The sequence below is a fragment of the Drosophila busckii genome, chromosome 3L (genome assembly GCF_011750605.1).
Source record: "Drosophila busckii strain San Diego stock center, stock number 13000-0081.31 chromosome 3L, ASM1175060v1, whole genome shotgun sequence".
Lineage (NCBI taxonomy): Eukaryota > Metazoa > Arthropoda > Insecta > Diptera > Drosophilidae > Drosophila > Drosophila busckii.
The window spans coordinates 15,960,313-15,980,550 of NC_046606.1; the positions used below are offsets into that span (position 1 = coordinate 15,960,313).

At 40.9% G+C, this 20,238-nt stretch overlaps 6 protein-coding genes across 13 annotated transcripts; 3 read left to right on the forward strand and 3 right to left on the reverse strand.

The window, feature by feature from the left end:
• Positions 1–4,262: 4,262 nt before the first annotated feature.
• Positions 4,263–8,032, reverse strand: LOC108600878 (rho GDP-dissociation inhibitor 1). 3 transcript variants are annotated; one of them, XM_017988694.1, is made up of 6 exons: positions 7,935–8,028; positions 6,083–6,273; positions 5,908–6,017; positions 5,724–5,838; positions 5,310–5,315; positions 4,263–5,233 (listed from the first exon to the last, which is right to left on the reverse strand). In XM_017988694.1, exons 2-6 carry the CDS (start codon positions 6,267–6,269, stop codon positions 5,037–5,039), a joined length of 615 nt encoding a protein of 204 aa, XP_017844183.1. In that variant the 5' UTR covers positions 6,270–6,273; positions 7,935–8,028; the 3' UTR covers positions 4,263–5,036. The 3 variants fall into 3 exon arrangements, with proteins under 3 accessions (XP_017844183.1, XP_017844184.1, XP_017844185.1); XM_017988695.1 differs by lacking the exon at positions 5,310–5,315 and having other exon boundaries at positions 7,935–8,027; XM_017988696.1 differs by lacking the exons at positions 4,263–5,233; positions 5,310–5,315 and having other exon boundaries at positions 5,759–5,842; positions 5,911–6,017; positions 7,935–8,032.
• On the forward strand, positions 5,042–9,234 carry LOC108600877 (metaxin-2). 3 transcript variants are annotated; one of them, XM_017988691.2, is made up of 4 exons: positions 5,042–5,123; positions 8,116–8,217; positions 8,276–8,985; positions 9,142–9,234. In XM_017988691.2, exons 2-4 carry the CDS (start codon positions 8,131–8,133, stop codon positions 9,149–9,151), a joined length of 807 nt encoding a protein of 268 aa, XP_017844180.1. In that variant the 5' UTR covers positions 5,042–5,123; positions 8,116–8,130; the 3' UTR covers positions 9,152–9,234. The 3 variants fall into 3 exon arrangements, with proteins under 3 accessions (XP_017844180.1, XP_017844181.1, XP_017844182.1); XM_017988693.2 differs by lacking the exon at positions 5,042–5,123 and adding an exon at positions 6,682–6,699; XM_017988692.1 differs by lacking the exon at positions 9,142–9,234 and having other exon boundaries at positions 8,276–9,125.
• Positions 9,235–9,308: 74 nt separating this feature from the next.
• On the reverse strand, positions 9,309–13,637 carry LOC108600866 (polycomb protein Su(z)12). Of its 4 annotated transcripts, XM_017988676.1 has the most exons (7): positions 13,032–13,637; positions 12,921–12,967; positions 12,384–12,864; positions 11,496–12,327; positions 10,606–11,438; positions 10,122–10,251; positions 9,951–10,042 (listed from the first exon to the last, which is right to left on the reverse strand). In XM_017988676.1, exons 1-6 carry the CDS (start codon positions 13,270–13,272, stop codon positions 10,130–10,132), a joined length of 2,556 nt encoding a protein of 851 aa, XP_017844165.1. In that variant the 5' UTR covers positions 13,273–13,637; the 3' UTR covers positions 9,951–10,042; positions 10,122–10,129. The 4 variants fall into 4 exon arrangements, with proteins under 4 accessions (XP_017844163.1, XP_017844161.1, XP_017844164.1 ...); XM_017988674.1 differs by lacking the exon at positions 10,122–10,251 and having other exon boundaries at positions 9,309–10,042; positions 12,390–12,864; positions 13,032–13,636; XM_017988672.1 differs by lacking the exon at positions 10,122–10,251 and having other exon boundaries at positions 9,309–10,042; positions 13,032–13,636.
• A 212-nt stretch (positions 13,638–13,849) lies between these two features.
• Positions 13,850–14,706, forward strand: LOC108599293 (probable prefoldin subunit 6). Its single transcript, XM_017986094.2, has 4 exons — positions 13,850–13,925; positions 14,132–14,219; positions 14,280–14,505; positions 14,574–14,706. The coding sequence occupies exons 2-4, from the start codon at positions 14,144–14,146 to the stop codon at positions 14,650–14,652; spliced, it is 381 nt and encodes a 126-aa protein (XP_017841583.1). The 5' UTR covers positions 13,850–13,925; positions 14,132–14,143; the 3' UTR covers positions 14,653–14,706.
• Positions 14,707–15,095: 389 nt separating this feature from the next.
• LOC108598584 (Golgi reassembly-stacking protein 2) lies at positions 15,096–17,074 on the forward strand. The gene is made up of 2 exons (XM_017985277.2): positions 15,096–15,344; positions 15,506–17,074. The coding sequence occupies exons 1-2, from the start codon at positions 15,299–15,301 to the stop codon at positions 16,903–16,905; spliced, it is 1,446 nt and encodes a 481-aa protein (XP_017840766.1). The 5' UTR covers positions 15,096–15,298; the 3' UTR covers positions 16,906–17,074.
• Positions 17,075–17,205: 131 nt separating this feature from the next.
• LOC108599124 (26S proteasome non-ATPase regulatory subunit 2) lies at positions 17,206–20,232 on the reverse strand. The gene is made up of 2 exons (XM_017985914.2): positions 18,174–20,232; positions 17,206–18,115 (listed from the first exon to the last, which is right to left on the reverse strand). Exons 1-2 carry the CDS (start codon positions 20,097–20,099, stop codon positions 17,279–17,281), a joined length of 2,763 nt encoding a protein of 920 aa, XP_017841403.1. The 5' UTR covers positions 20,100–20,232; the 3' UTR covers positions 17,206–17,278.
• Positions 20,233–20,238: the final 6 nt, after the last annotated feature.

A 20,238-nucleotide genomic window follows, 5' to 3' on the forward strand; every position in this document is an offset into this window, starting at 1 on the left:
GTGAGCAACGTCCAACAGGCTGACACACACACACACACACACACACGCTCAACGCACGCATGCAAAATGAGCGAGTGTGAGCGAACGAACGAACAAACGAACGGGAGAGCGAGAGAAGCAACAAGCGCCATAAGAAAATGTTGCCGACCTTGTGGCCAAATGTTGATGAGCGCAAGAGCACAAGAGAGCGTGTTGCGCTGTTCAGCGACTGTTGCTCTGTTTTGGTTTTTATCACAATTGCCATGCCGGCATAACACGCAAACACACAAATACATAAGCAAGTAATGCTCAATGAAAACTTACACACACAAAGACTTAGAAGCTATTATCGCATGCAATGTTGTGCCCCATCAAAAGGCAATTATTTTACATACCCATTGTCCAAGTTAATGTTGTTGATTTATTGTTTTTGGCTTGCAGTTCAATTGATCAATCAATAAAATTGTATGCAGTGCTTAGTAAAGTCAGCTAAAAGAGCTTCGCAGTCAGCTTAATATTTAATCTTTATTATATCGAGCGTGACATTAGTGCTTCAAAGTCAGTCGACTGTTAATTAATTTAGAATTGCTAACAGGCACAGCTGTCAATTTCTTCAACTTGTACGCGCGCCATATTGTTGTCACTGGCATTTAAATCGAGTTATATGGTACTCAGTCTGCACTTGGAGTTGACTGGAATTGAATTTCCTGAGCACTTGTTAATACCAGCTTAACAGGATATTGTCAACATTTGTATCCGGCAAACGCCAGACCTCAAGTCGTAGAAACTAAGTGCAAAGTAGAAGCAGCAAAAAATAAATTTGCACACAAACAGACATACACATGCATTCTAAGAAGGTCAAAGTGCATTGCAGCGTGCTCGCCAAGTTCTGCAATTTCCTTTGCTAACAATATGTGAAGTATACGCACTGTTGTGTCATGTGGATTTGATTTAAGTGCATGTCGCAGCACAATGTGTTATTAAATAAACAGGTATTTATAAAATTATTGCATTAAATATTTATGTGTGTAAATGAAAGTGTGTTTACAATCGATAAAAAAGGCTTAAAAACAAATTTTCATATGCAACTAATAACAGCGGCTAAATCAATCGATACTATTTATAGTACCATTAACAAATTCAACTAAACACAATATTCCCAGCCCACATATTAGAAGGAAAACTTGATACACTTGCATGCGTTCAAAGCTCAAAGGCATTAAATCAATTTAGAATTTAGGCCCCAGTATAATGCTCACATGCAATCAGCCAGCTTTAAGACATTTACTGCAGAGCACAAATTAAATAATTCGAAGACACAAATGGGTTTTGCATAAATTTGTAAACTGACCCCACGCAACGGAGATACTCGCGTCATGCCGCCTGTCAATGATCAGGGCCTCATGTTGCTGCCACAGAACGGGGCAATAATTGTGCTCCTGGCATGCATAATATATGGCCATATCGGAATCAAAACATGTTTACGTTTGCTGTAGCTGAAACTTGCGTGGGTTCAGTGTGGAAAAACCCACGACAGCCGCATCAGCGGGAATAGCAAAAGAGTGGGCGTGAGAAAATCTTTTATGAGCCTTGGCGTTTGCCTTTGCCTTCGCCTTAGCCTTAGCCTTAGCCTTGCGCCTGAATTTCTAATAGGGCGAGTAGCCTTTTATGACCTTTGATGAGCATTGTAAGCAACACTGATTGGTTTACATAATAGATTAAATGCTAATTCGCATTGAGAGTTAAATTGCAAGCCCTAAGGCCAGACTCATTTGAATATGCGGCTAAAGTTATAACAAAAGTTCAAGCTTATAAATTTCTTTTGCACCGTCTTAATGCACCTGAGGGACTTGAGACCTTAACTGTCAGCAGTATATGAAAATAGATATTTAATCAAAGTGCCATTAGCAGTGACCTAGACATGTCGAGGATGGCGTATGCTACCATTAGCGCTTCTGCATTCGTAATCAGAGTTAAGTCCTTGAACTTTGCGACATGGAAAATCAATTGCAGCCAATTGCAACTGTTGTTATTTGTTTGGTTAAAGCACAGAGCGAGAGCAGCAAACATGGCATACACTTTAAAATGCGCACTTGACAGCTTAACACCAGCGACGTGTCAGTGGCCCATGTGAGATACAATATAAGTATGATACGATAGGACACGAGTGAAAACCTAATTACGGAATGTGCTTTAATTAGTGTGCTCGACTTAATTACAAAACAGCAGAACTGCAAAGTCAACAAAGGCGGCAACAACAACAACAACAACAACAGCTAGACAATTAATCGCTATGTGCATATGTATGTGTGTGTGCGTGTGTGTGTGTGTGTATGTGTCTGAGTGTGTGGCAGCAGCTTGATGAGCTTTTAGCCACGGGTCTGAGCCCAAAAGTGTGCTTTACTTTTCTTGCTTAGCACACGCAAGCTAAATGCTTTAAGTTGCAAATATTTAAATTAAATGCGAGTGACATAAAAATAAATGAAGCATAGCGTAAGACAGAATTGGCTGCCACGGAAGCAAGCTCAAGTTAAAGCTGCTTAGCCTTAAGTTTGTTTATAAATAAACTTATACTTACTTCATGCCGAGCGCCTTTTTGACCCAGCTCAAAATTCAAGCTAACCAAATAGGCCGCATAGCATTATGTTGATTACCATTAACGCATATCTAGAGAATATACAAAGAGCAATGTCAAAAATCAATGTGGGAACCCATTTGAATAAATCAACCCACAAAGTAACTAAATTTGAACAAAAATAAAACAGAAAAATTGATAAGGAGATTCAATATAAACGCAAATTTGGCTGTTGCCTAAGGGTCAACATCCTACTTACTCTAGTCAATTGACCATTATAATCTTGAGGTGCTGTCATCTCTTTATAGCTTTTTCATCACATTCTTCAAAGCTGAAGTTACTTCCTAGAATTAAGTTAACATATTAACGCAAGATTTAATCATAAGGCAAGCAGACATTAAGCTGCTTTATGTGCAGGCTTTGCTTTTTGGCCCAAACACGTATACTTAGTTGAATTATATAGTTGAATAATATTCATCATACGCCACGTAGGCAACCAAAAAACTTTAGCACGCTCGCCTGCTCTCCAGCATACAAAATGAGCAACAGCAAACCACATATAGTAAAGTTGCATAAATCTTTGCCACATTCAATTATATTTAAATAGAGTCTACACGTTAGAGCTGCTGAAATCCACAAAATGGTGACACAATTACAAAATATATGCCAAAGGAATTTTAGTTTAAGCACTATTGCATTAAAATGTGTGAGCTATAAAATATGAAATCTGTATGAACCCAAGAGTGCACATGCATAACATATATGTGTTTTGAATAATACTGCTACAAAAAAAAAGCAAACGAAGTTAAGCTGTATAAAATTTATGAGCGCACATAAAAGCGTTGCATGTGCTCGCTGCAGGCGCCATTTGCAACTGTTGCAGCTAAGTGAGCCAATATAACAACAAATGGCCACCGAATGCCACCGTGTGTGTAATGTGTGTATGTGTAAGCCATGTGGCAACATTTTGTTTACTGCTTTGCTATACCCTTGACTATGTAAATTCCAAAAGGTAACCACTTCCGCTCTATTTTATATTTAAGGGATAACTGTCAGTCCGCAACTGTGTTCAGGCTTTAACTGTTTCGCTCGCTTTATTTGGAGCTTAACGCATTTATTTTTATGTGCCGGCCATGGCCATTCCCACGGCAGACTACAGCTAGAAGGTGGTGCACAATGCAGCAGTTGCAACTGAAAGTTCATCAAAGCCATGTCAATTACTGTTGCTCGTGAAAAACAAACTACCTGCATTATCTTAAGTGCGCAACTGTCTAACAATTTGCTAATAAATTAGTTTTTTATGAATGCTTTTAAAAACAGTTTTAGCTTAAGTATTTATTTACTGTCAAACAATCGCATATATTTAAGGCCCTAACCGTTGTTTTTAATGTTTACACATATCCTCAGGCTATCATTGTTGTTGATGTTCCATTACACACAATTTGCTTTGTTGTTTGTGCGGTTTCCTCAGGCTTTTCCGAAAAGTTTGGTTTGTCAATTTGCTCAAGATAAATGTGCGTCTAAGTGCCATTTGTTGAGCACATATGCATGTTGCCAACACAATATTGCTTCGCAACATGTTGCTAACACAAGCAACAAATGTAAACAAAGCTGCGCTCTCGTTTCTGGTGGCTCTCTTGGCAAGCTACACCCAAACAAAAATCTTATAAAACTAAATGTACATTCAGTAAATTGAAACAGACATAAATCTTGTTCAATACTTGCATATAATTTATTATCATTGCTTTAAGTTACGTTTTTCCTGCATTTGCTTAAATCATACATGAATTACACAGAACAAATGGATTAGGTATGAGCAACTAGCAAGTGCAGCGCTCGCTTAAATGCCGCTTCACGACGAAAATAATATATATCAAATGCATTACACAGTTTTTTCTCTTAATTAATACATGTATTATAATATGTATACAAGATGCGACTGCAATACATCTTTGGATATTAAATTTGATTTTTCAAACTGAATTGCTCTTGCATTAATTACACAATCTGGGATGACAATTATTTATAAATTTAACAGTTTAAATACAAGGCAAATGCACAAAACTTTTTTAAAGTTTATCATTAAATCAGTTTTTTCAAGAAACTTATGTTTTACATATCCAATGGCATTTTGAACTGACTGAAGTGACTGACTGGCTGGCTGATTGATTGATTGCATGACTGTCTTATAAAGAAACATAAGCGACAACTTTTCATTTACACACACTCAATTTCAATTTCAATAGTATCAAAAATACTTTTCATGGCTTTTCTTCTCATTTACAACTTTTTAAAATACAAAAATAATTTGTTGATTAATACCGTTAACACAAATACTTGACAATTAGGAATTTTCGTGACATTTGAAAACAAATTTGCACAAATCGGTAATTTACATAAATTTTGACAGGCTTGCTAGTGTTTTCTTGTAAAATGTGGTGGTGGTGGTGGTGGTGTGTATATGTGTAAGTGCTGCTCTGTCTTATGCCCAATCCTTCTTGATCTCAAAGGTCCAGTCCCATTTTAAGTGTATGTGCTTATCATCATCCGTGAAGACCGAAGAAACCGAGTAAGTACCTCTAGATACCATGCCAGAGGGTGCCTCCTCCGGAGGCGTTAAATAGAACTGAATTTCCTTTTTGGGTGGGTACGAGCCAACCATGTGCGTCATTTTGTCCACTGCGTTAAAAACAACATCAATTAAAAAATTAATATGAAATGCTTGCACAGTCATTCATTTATAGTTAAGGCTTACCCACAACTAGGAACAATGCAAATTAAATATCCAAAAAATTGTGAGAAGCATTTAAGAAATATAATATAGACTCGTCAGCACATTATTATGGTGAATATTGCAAATGTTATAAAAACTATATAAAATACACTAAATATGCCGCAGAACAAAGCAGTGCCATCAAAACTATTATTTGCCATTTTTACGCAACTGCTATCGTTAAATGTAAAATGTCTACTAAATAGACCTAGCCCAATGTGATTGGAACCAAACAGAATTTAAAGCCCCTTAAGTGCACAAAGCAAAATAACCATTACACAACTTGGTTGTGTGAAAGGCAAGCAGAAGATTATGTACTGAACTTAAAAAGTCAAGTTAAAAGTAAAATGCGCTAACTGTAATTTAATTACATAGACATAAACTATCTACACTTACCCGGCACACCCATACGGTAGGTCTTTTGCACATACTTAAGGCCATGAACAATTTCACGCTGTACAATGAAATCAATGCGAACCCTGTACTGAACGCCTTCCTTAATCACAAAGAGCTGTGAAAATTATAAATATAGGTTAATTATAATATGAAAATGCAAATGATTTATTACACAGGTTTGTACCTGTTTTTTGAGCTGACTAATATCGCCACTTAGATCCAATTCCATATCATCGCGACCCTCCACAACTAGCGCCAATTTTTTTACAATCACCTTACGCTCATCATTAGGTTCTATAAACAGAAAATATTTTTTAAAATATGCTTTTTAACATTTGTTGTCTACAATTAATACGCACCCACAATAATCTTTTCGGCCTGGGCAGCACCTAGCAGCGCCTCCTTGTAACGTCTTAGGCTTTCATCTTCCTGATCGGCAGCCATAATTTCCTCAATAGTCTTTGTTGGGGGCGCTTGATAGTTGGCATCGTGCACATCCTCGTCGTGATGCGGCTCTGAATGCTGTTGTGTGTCTGTGTCAGCCATGATACTAAAAATAAATTCCAAATCAATATATAGCTTTTTTTAAGGTATAAGCATATGACTTAAGGATTTGTCATAAGCTATTGTTTATAAATATATGATTCACAAAACAAACTCTATATGCGACTAATAATAGCATAAATTCCAGGGTATTTTAATTATTAAGCTTTCGATAAGTATATCTAATAAATGTTTAGGTGTATACATATGTTATATATGCACATACATTTTCCAGCTCAGTAAAATTGATTAATACTAATTATTAACACATAAATGAACGCCACCTTCTGCAAGCATACACAAAACAAGCCTGCAGCTGGTATACACAGTCAACTTTGATATACACTTTGTTTTAAATTAGAGAGCCCCAACTCAAAATTGGAGAGAGGGAAAACCAAGCTCAAGATATGGAAACAAACTCGATGATCTCTGGGTGAGCGCTTTGTCTCAATCCAATCGACTCCATCATACTTTTCCATAACACCAAAATACCCTTTTAATTTTTAAATATACATTAAAGTGTATGTGAAGCATATGTATGTATGTATATGTAGCGATCCCACATACATACATAACCTGTGTGAGTGAATGTATGTATGTACATACGTGTGCATTTAAAAGCACAACCATATATGAACCCGCATGGGCAGATAAGGCAAAAATACATATGCACATACATATATTAGCAGCGATAGAGCAAAAAAAAATATGGTGAAGGCTCGAAAGGCGGGGTCAGTATGGCGGCATTGAATGCCAATATTATTGACCACAATGGGTTGACTTACAGTCACACATACATACATACATAAAGATTCTAGTTATTTTTTATATTTATTATCTTCGCTTGTTATTGCTTTTGTTTTTACGCTTTTATCTAAATACAGCACACCAAGTCATGTTCATGTGTAACTGCGTGGGCTACGATAATATTTATTTCATTATTTTCCTTTTGTGCTACAATTGTGTTTTTCAAAATGCATAATGTACTAATATTAGTACATATACTTATTAGATGCATAGCTGTTCTTTCTGTGACTCATCGTCATCAGCGACATATGATAATAAAACGTATTTTTATACATTTGCTGTTTGTTTTAAATTTAAAACAAAAAATGTTTGCACTGGAAATTCTTAGAAGCACTAATTTTTGGCCGCACTTTTCCAGTTGCCAAAGAAAATACATAGAATCGTATTTAAATTGAATTACAATACACGAAAATTAATTAAGTGTGAATGCAAAATGAACAGGCCAAAAGGCAGGCGCAGTCAGAACAGAACATTTGGAAGAAACAAACCAATCATCAAATGAAACACATTTCAAACGCCAAATCCAAACAAGCCAAGAGGCCAAAATGAAAGAGATAGTAAAAGACGACCCCCCGTCAAAGTTTTACGGCGAAGAGGGTTCGTGGGGGAGCTGAAGAAGGTGCTATATGCTCAAGGAAATGTATTGCGCGCCGATGACGCTGAAGGCAACGCGGGATTAATTGAATCTCAAACGTCACACACACGAACACGTAGACCGGCGTTAGGGCATTCTTTAATTATTTTCCAGCAAAATCCTTGTTTTTTCATTAGACGTCGCGCGTCTTTCTATTTATATTCTTTCTCCACAAAACCCACAAAACACATGTTTAATTTCGTATTCGTGCGCTTATTAATACTCACAATATTAATTTAACACAATTTTGCACTTTTCAACAAAAAACTAAAATGTAAATGTAGAGTTGCCACAATCACCGTTCAAAAAATTATCGAGTATTATCCACAACATTTGTTCAGTGTTGCCCAACTACACTTGTTAAATACCAAATACACTAAATATACTTGTTTGTTACTTCATCAACAGACTTAGTCAAAAATAATGCAAAGTTCGCAATACATAAACCAAATGCACACCGCCGACAAATTAGCCGAGGAACCCTGGCCTGAGGATGCCAAGCTTTACCAGGTGAGATACTAAATAGCTACAGTATTCACAACGTAAGTCAAATAATTGTTTTTGTCAGCCATACGAAGCGGAACAGATTCTGTTGCCGGAGAATGCAAGCTGCTTGGCGGTAAAGGCTTATCTAAAGATGTGTAATTTACCATTTGAAGTGCGTTCCTGTTCCAATGCAGAGCATATGTCACCGGGCGGACGCATGACCAAGTTGCCGTTTATACGAGCGGGCGCATTCCTCTTTGCCGAGTTCGAACCCATTGTTAACTTCGTGGAGCAAAAGGAAATGGCAATTGGGAGCTGGCAGGACGAAGATGAAAAGGCCGACATGCGCACCTATGTCTCGATGGTGGAGAACATATTTACAATGGCAGAACTATATATAAGTTTTAAGAACGAGCGCGTCTACAAGGAGGTGACGGCACCACGCAATGGCATCGTCTTTCCCTGGCCCTTAAGCGTGATGCAAAATAGCAGCAAGCGTAGCAATGCACTGAGATTGTTAAAGGTATATCAGTGGCATGATTTGAAAATCGAAGATGTCATCTACAAAGTTGGCAAATGCTGTGCGATGCTGGAGGACAAACTACAAGAATCACCTGATACGCCTTTCTTCTATGGAGAGATGCCCTGTGAATTGGATGCAATAGCTTTTGGCCATTTGTTTAGCATTCTGACCACACAGCTGCCGAACATGGCGCTTGCAACAACAGTGCAGAAATTTAAACGCTTGGTGGCATTCTGCCAATTCATCGATGAGAAATACTTTCAAACGAGGTGCATTTAAAAGTAAATGCTTTGTAGCTTTCGTATTTTAAGTTTCTGCTAATCAGCTGAAGCATTTACACGCTTTGCATTTTATTTTGATTTGCATTTGCATTTTTTATTTCAAGGAAATTCATTGAAATCTAAATGTGACTCTTTTATTTACAGCAAAAAATGAAAGCCGTGTGGAAATGCTGAAAATACATGCATACATACTATAAAATTGTTATGGTTGAGAAAATAAAATATTTTAGTATCAAATGACAAAGTTTTTATTATTATTAAAGTAAGTTGTTGCCCAATTAAAACACATTGTGTGCATTATAAAAATATATATTTATGCAAAAGTTTTATTCGGCGATCCTAATATTGTTGAATTAATACCTAAATTGTTTGTCAATTGGTTTCTTTGCAGTTGGTATACTTTAGCACTTACATGCTGTCTAATCCTAAATACATATATTCATAATAGATCTTTCTTTGTCATCTTCGCTAAATTACAGTTGGTCTTATGCTAAGAAAAACTGCATGCATTCTACAGCAAGTTCAAAGTACAATTAAATGAATATCTTAATGATAAGTTAAGTAGCTTGCAATTGCATTTGCATTACATATATTGAACAATTGATAAAAATAATGCGTTTGTGAGTTTTATTGCATTGAGTTTGCGCTCTCAACATTTACAAAAAGTCCAACCACACAACACAACAAAATAGAAAAAATATAATAAAAATTACAAAATATAATAATAAAGACTCGCTTAACAAAGCACACCTGGTCATTATTCAAATTTCTTAGTAGCTGCAACAGCTGCACAAGCGTCGCTTGCGTCAGCGTCTCTCGTATTTGGTCAGAGGCATTGAGAGACGCGTGCGCAAACCATGAGCCGCCTGTCCAGCTGTGCTATTTGATCTGGTGCGCTCGTTGGCGGTGTTGGAGCGACGTTGATTGTTGCTAGTTGCTGGCAGTGTATGATTATTGCTTTTATTGCGAGTGTTTGAAGCGCCCCCAATTCCAGGTCCGTAACTGCTGTCACTATAGCGTTGCCTCTTGCCCAATGGCGGCGTTTCTGTGTGTGGGATGATGATTTTGGGGAGAAGAAAAAAGTGTTCATCAGCTAAATGTATGCTATGCTAAATGCGTTTTACAATTGCTTTCAGATTTCATTGCAATTGCCTGTCATTTCATCAACATCAAGCTCAACATCATCATAAACATGTTCAACTGCGGCAGTCTCGATTGCATCTGCCAGAGTGCACTGCTCCACATCGGCCATTTCTGCATATATATAGTATACATATGCATATATTTGTGCAATAATTAAATCAAAGAGAAAAAGCGAAAAAGAGGGAAAGAGAAAACAAAAACAAAACATTGTGGCAAATTGCCATCATAAAAAATTTTGAATAAATTTTGATAAATATGCCTAATGTTTGATTTAGATTTGACACGCATGGACATGAGTGTATGGGAGTGTGAGATTATACAAGTGTCCTGAACCCCTATAGATCTCTTTTTAAAAAAACCTTTGCCTCGATGAGCAATGAAGATGATTATGAAATAAAGCAGCATATTTGATGATTAAGTTAATGCATTAATGACATGAGTTTAAATGTTGGCTTAACCACTTACCTTTAGCGTTTAGCTTGCGCTTACTAATGGCGCTGGCAGTTCTGCTTTCCGGTGCACTGAGGCGTGCACCGCTGGCGCTGCGTTTGACGCTCTGCTCTGAGCGTCGTTCACGTGTATTGGCCACATTGTTGACCAGCGGCTGATCAGCGCTTTTCTTGGCCACATTCTTACTGTTATTACCATTGCTGGCAGCATTATCCTGGGCGGCAGCCGCAGCAGCAGCGGCGGCAGCACTTGATGCATTGGCGCGTTTAAGATTGGCAGGCATGCGCTTGGGCGGTTGCATGGCGCTGGCGGCGCTGCCCGCTGAGGTAGTAGCGTTGTCATTATTTGCATTGGGCGCTGGCTTTTGCGGTGACTTATGCTTTAGTTCGTCTTGCTTCTTGTGCATACCCACATCCATCCAGTATCTGAGCTGCGATTCGCGCTGACGCTGCATCAGCTCCTGACCGGCGGCATATTTGCTGAGCATGCCCTGCAGTTTCTGTACTGTTTTGTAGACGGTTTCTGCCGCAATTAGGCCGTAGTCAAAGAGCGAACACATGTGCAATATGAAATTGCGATAGAGATTCTTGCGCACTATCTCATGGCCTTTGGCGTCAAGAAACATTTCGCAGGCAAGCGGCAGCTGACAGTCGCCCACAAAACCATGACGCATCACATGTAGATTCCACAATTTCATTAGCTCCTTTTCACCCTCATTGACATCAGAGAACTCATCAATCATTTGTATGGTCTTTTGGCGCAACCAAAGCGGATCACTCTCACCCTCCGAGTCAATGTCCAACTCTTTGGGATGCACAGGTAGGCAGGTCTCCGTGTGATGATAAAGTCTGTGCAAAGAATGGCATAAGCATGTTATACATACCTCACAAAAAGTCTCTGCTTACCTGTTGTGCCCAGTTATATACGAGCGTTGATTGCTAATATCATCCTCGTCCAGCTCCAGAAATTCATCCAGACAAGTCTTTTGTCGCCTGGGACGACACACCATTAGACTGGTCACAGAGGTGCGTCGCACCGGTCCACAGGTGCGGGCAAATGAGGAGCCCGAAGGACCTGCTAGATCATATGGTGAGCCCGCATAGGAGCCGTCGTAGGCATCATTGATGGTGACATCAATACGCGCACCACTGCCCGCAGGCTGATAGGTAAAGTTGAATCGCGCATGGCACAGCTTTAAATGCTTGAGCAGTGCATATAAACGCAGACAGTCCAGACCACACCAGGGACAATTGAGCTCTTGGGTGTACTCAGTCTGCTGGCGTGTATTATTGCTGTACATAAAATTATAAACAATTTGTATATGTTCTTGTGTGGTCTTGCAATTGTTTCCATGCTTAAGGCCACTGCAATGATTGTTATTGTTGTTATTGTTATTATTGTTATGCTCGGTTTCGGAATCCAGATGCTGCACATATCGTTGCAGCTCTGAGGCCGCAATACTATCAGGCAACTGCTCGTTAGACAAAGTCAAATGGAATTTGAGCATGGGACTTTGTTGATACACATCATAACTGAGCGATAGTGGAATGTAGCTTTCGGGCATAGTCTCCCAGGTGCATTTCTTTGGTGAGAATGATTTAATGCTTGACGAGTTCAGAGGTTGCAGCATGGCTTCGTACTCGCCTTCGGCTATAAGGCCACTAGATTTTTCATATAAAATTAGCTCGGAGCCATAAATCTTTTCGCTATCACGCGAACGCTTGCTGGGCGGCGTGCCTATGATAAATTGAAGCTGTTAGTAAGCATTTCAAATCAAATCCATGTGTACTTACACTCACCCGCCAGTTCATCGGTGCAGCTCTGTGGCAGCAGCTTGATGCGAAAGAGTAGCTTGTAGAGCGTATGTTGTTCACCCATAGGGCGCATAGCCTGGAGCGGTATGCTAATGGTTGCATGCTCATTAATGCGCTCCTTGGGATTGTATACTATTTCACAGCTCTTGCTAAGCAGCTCCTGAAAGTCCAAAGTGCTATCCTTGCGCTTGCTGCGCGTTATCTTGTAGAGCATTGTCTCCACGCAGACGCTTTTGCCCGCCAGACCAAGCGGCTGCTCTTGCTCTGGCAGCTCCTTCTCGTTATGCTTCATCTTCTCATGCAGCGAATCGTAAATTATATGCAGGTAGTTTTGGGGGACAGCCTCAGACTTTTGTGTAATGGTGTCTAGTATGGAATCGATTTTAAAAGTGGCGCGTTTTTTGTTGTTGCGTGTGGAACGCTCCTTCATGTAGCTGAGTGTGCGATTTAGGAAAATTGGCTACAAAACAAAGCATTAAACTTATAGCTTTAACTTGTATATAGTATACAACTTACATTTGTTTCATGGCGATTGCGTAGATAGCGATAAATCTGGGTTGGTTCTGAATAAAGCAAAAAACAAATGTATTAACTTTTTCATTTTTGCAACCAATCAACAAATCTTACTTTCAAATGCCTGTAAAAAGAGTTCCTGCTCTTGTTGATGTCCATTAATCTTGACATGGTTCTCAAGCGCTGCAGTTGTCGCTGGCGCTGCCAACGTCTGCGTTGATGTCAATGTATCGTTTGTATTTGCATCTGCACTATGTCCATTAGCATTACCCATGCTGTTGTTTCCATTAATGCTGTTTGCCATAACGCCCATACCATCCGCATTGTCCTTCTCACGTTTTTTCGTTGGTGCCATTGTGTTTTCCAAGTTGAGATGAGGTAAGAGCGTGGGGGGTGTTGCTACACCTTGGCTGCTTTAGACAAACGCGCCGCTGTTCACTCACGCACATAAAATTTTCCCGTAGCCGTTGCCTTCCCTGCAGTCAATGCGCACATACAATCGACGCGTTTGTAACTTAAAACATTTTAACTGCACTTTTCAACTCTTAGCTGCCGTTTGTTTTTATTTTCTGCACTTTGTTGCGTGTTTTTGCCGTTTTCTTTTTCGGCGCGAAATATTTTGCTTTGTTGCAGCGTTTCTTCTGTTATTAAGAGCGTCAGCAACGTAACGACTGCACGACGTCCTGATCAAACATTTGTACATTGGACTTAACAGCGCAATTAGTACATTATTGCTTGCAAGTTCTTGTCAAATTTACTATTTCGCAAGAAGAAGTTTATTTAATCACCTAAATAGAGTTAAATCTATAATATATTGTATGAATTTTCGTAGTGAATCGTATCGTATGTACAGTCCTAAAATATCCATACTTTTTTGTAACATTTTACAGCACTACTATGTTAATATAAAAGCGTGCAGAGTCAGCGGTGCTGTTAAGTAACAGAATTTGCAAAAGAGCAGGCTTATTTATTTTAAAGAAATTAGTCCTTAATAATTAAAAATAAAAGGTAAAGCGTGTTTAATAAAGTGTCAAGTCAAATAAATTTCACAATTCACATTATTCTACGCGGAAGCAAAGTATAAATATAACGGCGTCCTACACATAGTCATAAACACACATGCACACACTGACACATGCATTGCCTGTTGACTAAATTTATTAAAATACGCCAGATGTTTTAAAATAAAAGAAATACTACTTATTCTTGTACAGAAAATACACAAAATGGATAAAAACAGCGCTGCTGCCTTGTACAAAAAGATGCAAACTGAGGTTGAGGCATACCAAGGTCTTCAGAAGTGTAAGTTTTACAATAATAAATGTGCACCTGCTTTTGCTAACCAAATTAATAATTTTGCAGCCTGCGTAAAAGTTGTAAAACAACGTGCCATGCTGGAAAGTCAACTGAATGAGAACAAGTGTGTGCTGGACGAATTGAATTTGCTCGGTGCCGACAATAAAGTCTATAAACTCTTTGGCCCAGTACTGGTAAAACAAGAGCTGGAGGATTCTCGCCAGAACGTTGGCAAGCGTATTGAGTATATCTCAAAGGAATTGAATAGTTCAAATAATACGCTGGAGTCTATGTAAGGAACCTTCGAAGGATATCTTTTGCACTGAAATTTCAAGCATCGTATATATTTTTCTTTTTTAGGGAGAAGGACATGCATAAGCATCGCGAAGCAGTTTCCAAGTATCAACAGCAGTGGCAGGTTGCTGCTGCAATGAAGTGATTTAGTTTTTATTATTATTTCTAAATGATTGTGGTTGCATTTACAACAATTTAACATTCATATGCATCAAATATTTAAATAAATGTGAACATAAATCATAAGCAATAGCGATGCCAGATCGGCAAACAATCTTAAATTATTTTTATTAACTAATTAGATAATGATGGTTAATGAACGGATAATTTAAATATTTATTAATAATATATTTTATTTAATCATTGCCTCACTATACACTTTGTTCAATTTTTGTTTCATTGCATTTGATACAATAGAGTGACATTTTCCATAACCCATAGATGCGAATCGATCTCATTATTTTTTTTCGTGGAGCTCAAAACTTAATAAGCCATAATGTATAATCAAAAATATTTCAAATTATCCGTGCTTTGTAAACTAGCTAATAAAAACTAAATATTTTATTAAAAATCCAGAACTCCCGCTGCCCGCAGTAATAGAATTTGTTGCCGCTTTTGGCTTGTCGAAAAAGCCAGATCTGACGGGAAAAGAGCGAATGTGGCAGCCCTGCTCTAAAGTGAAATTGCCACGAAGAACAGAATTTTTATTTAGACAGCAACAAAATCAAAGACAGCTGTGTTAATAATAAACTTAAGTCATTAATATAGTTAGTTGTTTGAAGGGATAGAACATGGGCTCAAGTCACAGCGTTCATGTACCCGGCGGCGGCACTGAAGGTAACATAACAACCACGTAAACGATTTCAAATTAAACGCAAAGAATACACCAATCATATGCATACACGCATACACTTTAACATTACACGCACACAAATAAAGATAAGCACCGTCAGCTTAACAAAATGAAAATAAACACAATTTCTATTGACCCACAACAGGCTACCACGTACTCAAAGTGCAAGACAACTCGCCGGGCCAGAAGGCCGGCTTGGAGGCTTTCTTTGACTTTATCGTAGCCATAGCTGGCACGCGTCTCGACCAGGACAATGATATGCTTAAGGAACTGCTGCGTCAAAATGTTGAGAAACCCGTGCGCATTACGGTTTACTCCAGCAAAACGCAAACTGTGCGCGAGCTGACGCTGACGCCAAGCACTAGCTGGGGCGGCCAAGGACTGTTGGGTGTGAGCATACGCTTTTGCTCCTTTGAGGGTGCCAACGAGAGCGTCTGGCACATACTAGAAGTACATCCCAATTCGCCCGCCGAGCTTGCGGGTCTGCGTGCCTATAGTGACTATGTAATTGGTGCCGATGCCATACGCCATGAGAACGACGATCTGTTTACGTTAATTGAGACCCACGAACAGCAACCGCTAAAGATGTACGTCTATAATCTGGATGACGATGCCTGTCGTGAAGTGACTATTAAGCCCAACACCGCCTGGGGTGGCGAGGGTGCGCTTGGCTGCGGCATAGGCTACGGCTATTTACATCGCATACCCGTACAGCCAGTACCGCCTCAGCCAACAGTGCCCGTTGCTGGCTCAACAAGCGCAGTTAACACTGCTGCAGTCGCCGTCGCAGCAGCAGCCCCTGTGGCTACCAACACAGCGGCCAATGCCATTGTTGCACCAACGTTGCCTTATATACCACCACTAGCCAACACGTTTGGCTCAACAAATGCTGAAATACGACCACCAACCATTGAAATGCCGCCACAGCAGAGCATATTCAAAACCTATTTCAATCCGGATGACGGCACAGATGCATTGACTGACGCTCTCGATAAACAGGCAAACATAAGCGAACCGCAGGCACAAGTGGCTGCTCCAGTTGACAATGTTATACAGCCACCCGCTCCCATAGTTGCAGCTGCTGCTGCTGTTGAAGCGCCCGCTGTACCAAAGCCTTTGCCTCCACCAGCTAACATCTTTATACCTGGAGTGTTAGATCCCCAAACCCAACTACAGCACCAACAACAACAACAGCAGCAGCAGCAACAACAACAGTTGCCGCCACCTCAACCCATGATGAATGTTAGCGTAGGCGGCATACCTGCTGCCCAATTGCCTTTCCCACAGGCTACAGCAGCGCCCGCCGTACCCATGTTCTCAATGGCATCGTTGCCGCAGCAGCAACAACATCAAGCTTACATGTCAGCGCCAGCCGTGCTCTCGTATCCTGCAACTGGCGCACAGACAGTGCCCTCGTACCCACAGGTACAGCCCTCCATGGGTGGGCTGTTTCCAACACAGCCAACGCCGTTGCCGCCACAAATGGCGCATATGCTTGGTTCACAGCCTGGAAACGAGGCAACGCCAACAACACTGGCCAATTAGACAGAGCTAATGAACCAATTTGCCAAGGCATCTCTTATGTAAACAAAATTTTCGTTAAGTTTAATTAACTGATTGTTTTTGATTCTGTTTGCAGGCATTTAAGCAAATGCCTCTGTGGCATGTGGCAAGCAAATAGAAATTAATTCAGTTCCGATTGCATTAATAAAACTAAACATTCTATAATTTTTATTTCATAAAATCAAATGCACTTTGCGCTGGCAATATTATTTATTAAGTCATAAAAAGAATTCTTGCAATTTGTTTATGTAAATTATTTATTTTTATTTTAAACGACATTTGCATTAATTGCTAAATGTAGTGCACAAATGTTTTTATTTTAATTTTTGTATGCAAAAAATATATATAGCAGCTACTACTTGACAAAGTTGGGATTCTTCTTCAGTATGACAAATCCCTCCATGACGGGCGTTAATGATATATATTCATCTGTGGCCAGCTCGGCGCGCTCTCCAATAGCCAGCAGCACTGGTGTGGTGTGGGTTTGGAAGCCAGTGATAGTCTTCGGTTTGCCCGCCTGACCCACCACATCAATGGCAATGCCCACGCGCACCGGCACTTGCAGCTGGTTGAGCTCCTCATCGAAGGTTATTAGCATGCGTGCCTGCATGGCCGGCACAAGCGTGTAAAGCAGATAATGCGAACGATTTAGTATTAGATTCTTGACATCCAGCAGCGAGACCAATGTGGCCATTAAACCAGCAACAGCCATGGGATTCATGAGCTGACGATCACTGTGATAGGGACTCAAGGAGAGTGTGCCCTTGCCTAAATGCGTTAAACTCTGGGCAATGCGCACCATAAACAAATTGCTGGGATCCTTTGAATGATACTGTGCCAGCTGACGCAGCATAGAGGCTAGACGCGCATTATTGGTGCCAGCACCCACCAGACCCATAGCAAAGATGGCATTGTGCGCCACCTCGGCATCGCTGTCGTGCGAGAATTTGCTCAGAGTATCCAGTATGTTAAGCTTGGGATTAGAAGCCGAGATAAGGCCCAAGGCGAGCGGCACGGCCCGGCGTATGGCGGGCTCGCAGTAGCGCAGCAAATTGCCAAAGCTGCGATATGCCATATCGGCGCCAATGTCCTCGCCCATGGCAATCAAAGCAATGCCCAGCACAGCAATGGATTGCGTAGCCGAAAGATCCTTTTCGCGCTCCTTCTCTTTCTCCTTTTCCTTCTCCTTGTCCTGCAATTTGACATAACTTTATAAGAATTTGCTGCTTGGCCAATCACAAGGCACTTACCTTCTCCTTACTCTTGTCCTTCTTGCTTTTCTCCTTCTCCTCATCGGCAGAGCTGGTCTCGTAGTGATCCGAGCAAATATGCAGCAGCTGCTGTATTTTGAGCACATTGCCCGTTCCGGCATATGCGCATATTTCCACCATAGTGGTGGCCATACTGCGGTAAGGTTCCTCCAGCACCTCCAGCGTCATCATAACGGCCTCTGTGGATTTCTGTCGTCCCAAATAGAGCAAACCCAAGCCCAGCCAAAGGAAACGCGTGTATGTGTCCTTCAAATCCGTCTTGGTCAGCCCCATAATGGTCTGCAGCAAGATCTCTGTAATGTCAGCATTGCAAGAGCCAACGCTAATCAAGCCCATCGACAACGCGGTTATGCCAAGTATCTCCACGCTAGGCGTGGTCTTGCCATTGTTAGCAAAGATGGTCTTTAGCGTATCAATGACAATGGCGCGATTGGAGCCGGCATAAGCAATGCCCAAGCCCAAAATGGCGCCAATGCGCATGCAAGAGTTCTGATTATCAATATAATCCGAAAGCAGAGCATGAGCTGGATCCACCTCATTGCGTATGCCGCAATTAACAATGCCGCATGCAAGCAGAGCACCAGATTTAATATTATCATCAGTAGAGTACAAATACTTGTCGATCATGGTTAGACCACCATCCACATCCCACAGCAATATGAGACCCAGCGAAGCTGTGGCCGAGAGCATGCCATGCTCCTTGTTCTTATACAGCCACTTGTTCCCATCCTCGGAGAGCAGCTTGTCCACACCAAATCCTGCATTCACAAAGCCATTGACAAAGCTGGCGGCTAAATTCTGCTTAGCCGAGTCCACCTGTATGGAGGCGAAGCGTGAGCGCGAGTTATCCAAATGCGATTTGTATATATCCTCAGGTGTCTTGGGCTCCATAATGTCCAGTTCGCGTGCCAGGTTGAGGAAATGCTTGTTCAAATTGGCATTAGACATAATCTCCATTAGATCATCATAATCTGCCACAGATTCGTCCAGCTCCAGGCAGACCTGTTGACGGGCCAGCATAAAAGCAAGCTGTTTTTGCATTGCAGGCTCCTTGTGCTCTCTGAATATGTCATCAATCTTTTGCATATCGTTGAGCATCAAAGCCAGGCGCATGGCCTGTGTATGCTGGTGGAACTTGCGTGATAGCTGCAAGGCCGTCTCTAGTATAATAGTGTTGTCTGGATCGGGTACATAGGGATAGCAGGATTGCAGATAGAGACAGACGCGAGGATAAGCAGACTCGTCCACATATTCGGCTAAGAGATGCAGATGATCAATCTCAATGAGTAAGTCACAGGCATCGGCCTCTGCATTATGCTCCATGTTGTAGGGTATTATCTGCTTGACCAGCTCAATCAGCTGCGTGCGGAACTCGCCCGAAGTGTCGTGATAATGCGACGATATCTCACCGGACAAATGACGCACATACTCGTGACCCCATTCGCCTATGGACTGGCTGCGATCGCATAGAAAACGATAGGCCAGACAATCCTTGCCACTGCCCATAGTCATGGACAGCACGGAAATTATATCGGCGCACAGCTGTCGCGTCTTTTGGTCGGGCATGTGCTTATAGACAGTTTTCATGGTCTCATAATGCGGACGCATGAACTTCAGCGGCTTTGGCACAGATGTCATTGACGTAGTGGACGCGCGAATCAGCTTAGCCATCATTTCCAGCGCTGGTTGGTATAATTTCTTGTCGCTTTCTTTCAAACGCTGCACCAGCATTTCCAGCTCTTCCTTCAGCTGCTGATCCTCATCGGAGAGTTCGGGCTGCTGTTCTTTCTCATCCTTTTTGGCCTTGCCAGCATCTGCTGACGCCGCCGCCGCTGCCTGCTTACCCTTTGCATCTTTGCCATCGCCCGGCAGCGGCTTCTTCTCCAGCTTGGTCTCGCCCGTCATTTCCTTTGTTAAATGTAAATCTTGCTAATAACTTGCCTATCAACTGCCTTCTCGTTCACTTTACTGTTCTTATAATTTACGTTTTTCGTCGCCTTCTTTCAGTACTGCTGACAAGAATTACAAAGCACTTTTTGGCTAG